Raw genomic sequence first — 7,202 nt, forward strand, 5'->3', positions numbered from 1 at the left:
GAGCTGGAGGGCTCGTGCGAATTTCTCAACATCTAGGATGTCCAGTCCCCCATATTGTTTCAGTAGGCAGGTTTTCATCCAGTTGACTTTGCATTTACCCCCGGTTAGTTGTTGGTCTCCCGCCCAGAGGAAATTTTTACGGATTTTGTCTAAGTCTTGGAGTACCTCATTGCTTGGCTTTAGAGTTGTAAGGAAATATACCGGCTGCGAAGAAAGGACCGACTTCGTGAGGGTTATTCTACCTGCCTGTGTTAGATTTCGTCCAGTCCATGCTGACAGTTTACCTGCCACTTTATCTATGAGTGGTTGGAACTCAATTTTCCTGAGGCACCTTGTTGATAAGGGAAGACCAAGGTAGCGCATGGGGAAGCTTGTTCTTGTCACCAGCAAATCGTTGAGTAAGTGGTCAAGATCGATGGTATGGCAGCTGATGGGCGCAATCTGTGTCTTGTGCAGGTTCGTGCGTAGTCCTGTGGCTTCCCCGAATTGTTGCAATATGCTCGCCAAGTTGGAGATGTCTTTGCGTGTGGGCTTAATAAAAATGGCAGCGCCGTCCGCGTACAGGGATGTTGTAAATCTTACCGCTCTTCCTCCTAGCTTGGTGAGTAGGCCCCTATGAGTCGCGTGAGCAATAATGTGTTGTAGTGGGTCAATGGCTAGAACAAAAAGAAGGGGTGAAAGTAGGTCACCCTGTCTGAGGCCTCTGCCATGCTGGATCGGTGGCAAAGGCGTGCCGTTAAGTAGCACTTTTGAAGTTGAGGTAGCAAGGAGGGCCATGATCCATTGGTTTCAACGAGCAGGAAAGCTTTTGTGTTGCAGCAAGTCGATGAGGTAGTCCCATCGGACTGAATCGAATGCTTTAGAGATGTCTAGCTTCATGAATAGATATGATATTTCAGCGTCATAGTCATTTTGTCCAAGTTATATTTGTAAAACTGTACATAAACAATCAAAGTGGGACAGTGACAGCTTTGTAAAGTAATAAGCAATCATCCTCAAAACACAAAACTCTAAAACGAAAAGAAAAGAACTATCTTTATTTTGAAGCCCTGAACTACTTGGCACTTTATTCCTAAGAACCAAAACTGGTGTCCCCAAATCGCAAACAAGCACATGCTAGCGACCATACAGTTCCTTCACTCGTTTTTAATCATCTTCCGGAACCAGCGTGCAGAGTCCTTGGGGTACCTCGCGAACGTGGTTCGGTCCACGTATACGATTCCAAATTTGGAGGTGAACCCAAGCCGCCACTCAAAGTTGTCCAGCAGTGACCAAGCAAAGTATCCGATGACATTTGCGCCGTCGTGTATCGCGCATTGGAGCTCATAAAGGTACTTCTCGAAGTAGTCTATCCTGAACTTGTCGTACAATGCACCGGGCAAAGAATCATTTCCGGATTGATCGATTCCTGGACATATGATCATTGAATTTTGCATCAAGGTTCATGCCTTTAAGATTGTGTCACAATGCTACTGTTCAATTTATGATAACTGAAGAGCTGCTGGGTGATTTACCGTTTTCGCCGATGAGCATGACAGGGTTGTTGAACTTCTCCTTAGTCCAAAGGAGAGCTTTGTAGAGCCCCCATGGTACCACGTAAAGCCAGTCAGAGTATCCCTGCATAAGTATTTGCAGATCAGAAATTTTTTTTGCCTAAGTTGTAATCTTGTTCATTATCTGGGTCAAATGTAGCGATTGATGAAAAATATTGTTACCTTTTTCCCAATTGGCACACCGTTTCGCTCATCTGAATAGATGATCCAAGGTGTTAGCTATGCGGATAAAGATTCATCAAATAAAAAGATGGCTTTTGTAAGTTGTTAGCGCGCGTTGAATAACCGTACATGAAAGCTTGACATGCCAGTCGTTCACATAACTCGTGTGTGTCTCGTTGGCGAAGTTGCTGGCATAATATGTGGTGTAGTGGTTGATGGCGATGTAATCTGCCGAGCCTTTCACCATTGCAGACTGCTCAAAGGTGAAGTTGGGCAGCCTTCCCATCACAATCTTCTCCATCGTCTCCGGGTAATGGCCGAAGGTGATCGGGTGCAGGAACCTGAAACAAAATTGAATCGGATGTGTGTTCAGTTCAGTCCAGCCACCGCTGCGCCCGTGGTACCATTAGATGCTGATGTGTAAGGTTTATCACCAGCCAAGGGTGAACATCCTCGCCCGGTGCGCTGCGAATTCGTCGTCCATGGAGGGTGTGAGTGGCTCATACCACACGAAGTCGAGCAGGATGCCGATCTTCCCAGTCTGCTGAGCCTGAAATGTGCTTTCCGGCATGATGAGCATGGTGCAAACTGGAAAGAAAGATTGTTAACGTAGAATGAGGAGAATGGGGCAGTCACTAGCCTGGTACTTCTCACGGTACAACTTGACAGCAGAGGCATGGGCCAGGAGAAGATGATGGGCGGCGATGTACGGCTCGGTGGCGGAGTTTCCACCGAAGTGGCAGCCGGTGCATCTGGCAGGGGGGAAGAAGCCGTCTCCGTAGCCGTGGGCGGCCATCATCCTGGGCTCGTTTATGGTGAACCAGTTCTTCACCCGGTCACCATACGTCTTAAAGCAAAAATCTGCGAACTTCGTGAAATCTTCCCTGCAAAATGGTAGGCATGAACACAAACCAGGTTATGTTATGACTTTTTGAAAACAGTAGTATGGTTTTCTTGTAGTTTTGCTGCTAGAAAGATGGTGTTGATCGTGAACACTACTTACACAATTCTGGGGCTTAGCCAGCCGTTATACTGGTCTTGCAGCACCTGAGGAAGGTCGTAGTGGTAGAGCACAACATAGGGAGTAATATCTGGTCCACAAAAAAAAGACAAGTCTCATCAGTTAAATGCATCCAAATCTGGCATTCACAAGAAAGAAATCTCCTTGGCAAGAACACAAAGAAAGGTCAAGATCATTGTCTTTACGGCTCTCGATCAAGTAGTTGATGAGCCTGTGGTAATAATCCACACCATCCTTGTTGATCCTCCCAATTCCACCTGCATTTTTTTCCCAAAAAAACAGAAAGACATTGCAGGGAAAACCCTATGAGTCACCACTGATTGTAACTTTGTGAGTATGTTTCAGCACGTACTTGGGAAAATGCGTGACCATGAGATCGAGAAGCGGTACGCATCGAAGCCAACCCGCACCATATTGTCCACATCGTCCTGCAAGAAGAGACAACCGGGAGAGAAAAAAAGGAACTCAAATGAATCAGACATAGACATAGATCATTTAGAAACCGAAGCACCAAGATCAGACATTGGACGAACCATGTAGCGATTGTACTCGTCGACTGTCACATTCGCAGTGGAGTTATCAGGAGTAGTACCTGCCCAAGCACATCCAGGAGTGGCCATCAGCGACAGACGTCAGATCAGGGGCGCCACATGCATCTTCAAGTATGTAGTAATGCACGATCGTTTCATCCATCTCACCTGGGTACTTGAGGAAGGTGTCCCAGATGCAGGGCCCCCTGCCGTACTTGAGCGTGTTCCCCTCCACCTGGTACGCCGACGACGCGGTCCCGAAGACGAACCCGGGCGGGAAGGCCTGCCTGGTGAGGTTGCCGTGGTCACCTGGCTTGCCGTGCGCGCCGAGCGCCAGGGAGAGGGCGAGGAGCCCATGGAAGAGCAGGAGGGGCAATGGCGCAGGGGTCGCCATGTCGGAGGACAGTGGCAGGTGAGGGACTCGGAGGTGGCGGGGGGAGTCTGATCTGCGTAGGCCGCTATATATGGAGACCGGGGAGCGGAGGACGCGATCCGGCAGCCGCATGCAAGAGCAGAGCTGAAATGGCGGCGCTGGGTTTGAACAAGAGACTGTTTCTTTCTTGCACGCGTAGGGGTAGCTCTCCCACGCACTCCTCGTCCCGGTGATTGTGGAGACGTGCCTCTGTACTCGTCCTCAGCCACCAGTATTTCTTACTCCTATATTTCTATTTCTTTTCGGGGTTTTGGAATGGGTGATTAGTTAGGCTTTGATGCTATGATGTTGCATTTTCCTTCTTGAGCTCCGTGATGTTTCTAGAGTGGGCGTGGCGTGCGCCGCATGAGGAGATCATAAGTGCATCACCAGAATATTTCTGGACTTGAGATGTGGTCATGGCCTACAGGATCAAATCTATGTTGTAACTTATTGTATCTCACTAATGTGGCTATTTTTTTATGCTGGATGACGTGTCCATTGATAGTAAGACGTCTATGTCATTGATAGTAAGATGTCTATGGTGACCATCAATCTCAGTTTGCAGGTTCAATCTTATCATTATGATAGGGTGCACGTGCGTGGTTCTTAGACCAAACCTCCGAGATTGAAAGAAACGAAATCCAGGTCATCAGTAAACATAATGAGAAAATCTGAATCATCACTGTATTATTCAATCTTTTCCTTTTAAAAATATAATAATAATAAGCATGTTTTCATATATTTATTGAGCTCGTAGACTCCCTTTGTCCTAAAACGCACTCACATTTAAACTTCTTAAGCTTTGACCAACAATTAGTCTAACAAATATGAAAAGGTTGTGTTATGGAATTGTGGTTACATTACATTTGTAATTAGAAATATAGGAATCTTACTGTTACTAATTGGAGGATCTTTTTGAAGCTTTCAGGTGAAGCCACCTAGGATTCCTAGGTGAACACTCTAGAAAAAGAGGGAAATCCTAAAAATTCTTACAAAAAAGCAAAACATCCGACCATCAATCGATATATTCAAATCATCATAGCCATTGGATCTATTATGTTTTCTAAAAAATTACCCACCTATGCTATTATGAAAATAGCCTAAAGTAACCCCCTAAATCTATATATAAATTACCCACCTCTGCCATTATATAAAATAAACTAAAGTAGCCCTCTAATCTTTATCCAAATTACCTACTTATGCCATTATAAATAATATTTAAAATAACCCTCTAATTTGCAACTGAATTGCCTACCCCTATTACTTAAGTTTAAACTTAAAGTAACCCCTTAAATTTGCATCTATATTACCCACATATGCCATTATTAAAAATAACATGAGGTAACCCTACATTTGAATCAAATAACCTTAATTAAAAATATACAGCAATATATGATTCAAAATCGTTTATATCTTTCACTATTGGTATATGATATAACAATTAAGGTCTATACGCATGATTTGTGTCACCATTTATAGGGATATAAAATAATGATAATATAGATTTTTATGCTAAAATTGTATCTCAAACTTAGGGTTCATTAAATAAATTCAAGCGTATACCTGTGATGCAAAGTGAAAAGTTAAAGATTATAAATGAGGTTGAAAATATTATAGAGTAATTACTAACTAAAATCGATCACAATTGGATGAAGATATTAAGTATATATCTACATAAATATTGTGTTCGAATATTTAACAAACGAGAGGTAGTTTATGGTAATAGTTTTGTAGCAGTGTAGTCTCATTTTTTTTCCATCGGAGACTCCACAAAAAAAGAGACAAATTCTCATAAAAATTAAAAACATCAAACACCAATCCTGTAAACTCTAATAATCATAGCCATTGATCTATTATATTTTCTAAAAAGTTACCCACCACTGTCATTATGAAAATATTCAAAAATAAGCTCTAAACCTATATCTAAATTACCGAGCTCAACTATTATAAAAAATAATCTAAAGTAACCCCATCATCTTCATCCAATTTACTAATACACATAATTATAAAGCATAACTTAAAATGTCATTCTAAAATTTTATCTATGTTACCCATGTGTGTCATTATTAAAAATAACCTAAAGTAAACACCTAAATATTAATCTAATTATCTTCATGTGCATCATACAAAAATATCAAAAAGTAAACTAATATATGATTCTAAATTACGTATTTATGTCATTATTAATATAAAAATACTAAGTTAAAGTATATACACATGATGAGTGCCACCATTTAGACTATTTATACATGTATGTGAGGAATCCATAAAAAATATTGGTTTGTATGCTAAACATAATGTATGGAGGATTGGAGGTGTGATACAAAATGGAAAAAGTACGAATATGGATGAAAACGTGCATAGAGTAATTATTGATTAAAAATCAATCACAACTAGACAAAGATAGATATATATATATATCTATATAAGTATTATGTTGAAGTATTGAAAAATAAGAGAGTGGTAGGTAAACAATTTTGATTATTAGCTAGGAGTTTAATTTTTAAATAATTTTTAAATACAATATCATCTAAAAACATTAGCCCGTGCGGGAGCACGAGTTGATGGACTAGTACTTTTTAATGATCAAACTTTTGTTGGCACAAACCGTAGACTCCAAGAGAAATTAGCGGTCAAAGTGTGTTCTTGAAGACCAAGCCAAACCGTACACAGGTCGAGCTAGAAACTCAATATTTTCTTGTTAGGGAGGAAATAAGCCACTGTTTCGTTTATTTTCGCATGTTTGACACGAAATAGGATTGTGAGAACGCGTGTAGTTCGTGGAATAAAATAAACGTGAGCGTGCCAGTGTACTAAGTACACGAATAAAAAACAAGTAGGGAAACGAGTATTTCATTAATTCTTTGATCAACAAAATTACAAGTTCCCTTCATATAGCGCGCGCCATAGCCTCATGTGAGGGACATCTGATTCAAGTAATGCGGTCTTCTGATTTCCGGGGCTTTAGAAAACTCCCAGTTAATTACTCCCCACGAATCAAATCCGTGGGACACCTCCGATTAAGCTGCGCGTGGTCGTCGTTTTCGTCTTCGCTTCACTTCTTCCATGCAGATGAATGATGGTGGTAGGTACAGGCGTAGGCATGATCCACGGCCTCGTCGGTCCGTGGTGCCGTTTATAGCGCGGCCATTGCTGATGCCGCGGCCGCCTCGTCGTCCGGGCTCGTCGGACAGGGACGACGTGTAAAGTGTTGTTGGTTGATGGTACATGCATGAGGAAGAGGAGCGTGGCGTCGGCGACGTCCTATCGCAGCTTCGTGGTGTACGTATACGTATAAATCATGGGCCTGAACTTGTGGCCTAGTACTTTGAGGATAAGCTTGAACGGGCAGCGCTTCTGTAGAATAGCTAGGCGGCCTAGTAGCAGCTCCGGCAGACAGACCGCGGCAACATGTACAGTGGGTGGCGAGATGGTCGTGACGACAGCGGCGGCAGGCTCTTGAAGGCCAGCATCACTTCTTCGCTACAGCTATTTGATCACTTAAACAACAGGAGATGCAG

At 42.6% G+C, this 7,202-nt stretch overlaps 1 protein-coding gene across 1 annotated transcript; it reads right to left on the reverse strand.

Moving 5' to 3' along the window:
- Positions 1-904: 904 nt before the first annotated feature.
- Positions 905-3,660, reverse strand: LOC101782271 (beta-glucosidase 38). The gene is made up of 11 exons (XM_004963891.1): positions 3,435-3,660; positions 3,270-3,328; positions 3,089-3,164; positions 2,922-2,993; positions 2,719-2,806; positions 2,356-2,599; positions 2,150-2,265; positions 1,845-2,056; positions 1,716-1,747; positions 1,515-1,617; positions 905-1,408 (listed from the first exon to the last, which is right to left on the reverse strand). Exons 1-11 carry the CDS (start codon positions 3,658-3,660, stop codon positions 1,137-1,139), a joined length of 1,500 nt encoding a protein of 499 aa, XP_004963948.1. The 3' UTR covers positions 905-1,136.
- Between the last annotated feature and the right edge of the window lie 3,542 nt (positions 3,661-7,202).

The sequence above is a fragment of the Setaria italica genome, chromosome III (assembly GCF_000263155.2).
Source record: "Setaria italica strain Yugu1 chromosome III, Setaria_italica_v2.0, whole genome shotgun sequence".
Classification (NCBI taxonomy): Eukaryota; Viridiplantae; Streptophyta; class Magnoliopsida; order Poales; family Poaceae; genus Setaria; species Setaria italica.

Excerpts from the sequence above, each read along its gene's own strand:
- LOC101782271 (XM_004963891.1), bottom strand. The coding sequence starts at position 3,660 with ATGGCGACCCCTGCGCCATTGCCCCTCCTGCTCTTCCATGGGCTCCTC. Across the intron at positions 2,807-2,921 it reads CAACTACTTGATCGAGAGCC|ATATTACTCCCTATGTTGTG; the intron begins GTAAAGACAATG and ends TTTGTGGACCAG. Across the intron at positions 1,748-1,844 it reads CTGGCATGTCAAGCTTTCAT|ATGAGCGAAACGGTGTGCCA; the intron begins GTACGGTTATTC and ends TCATCTATTCAG.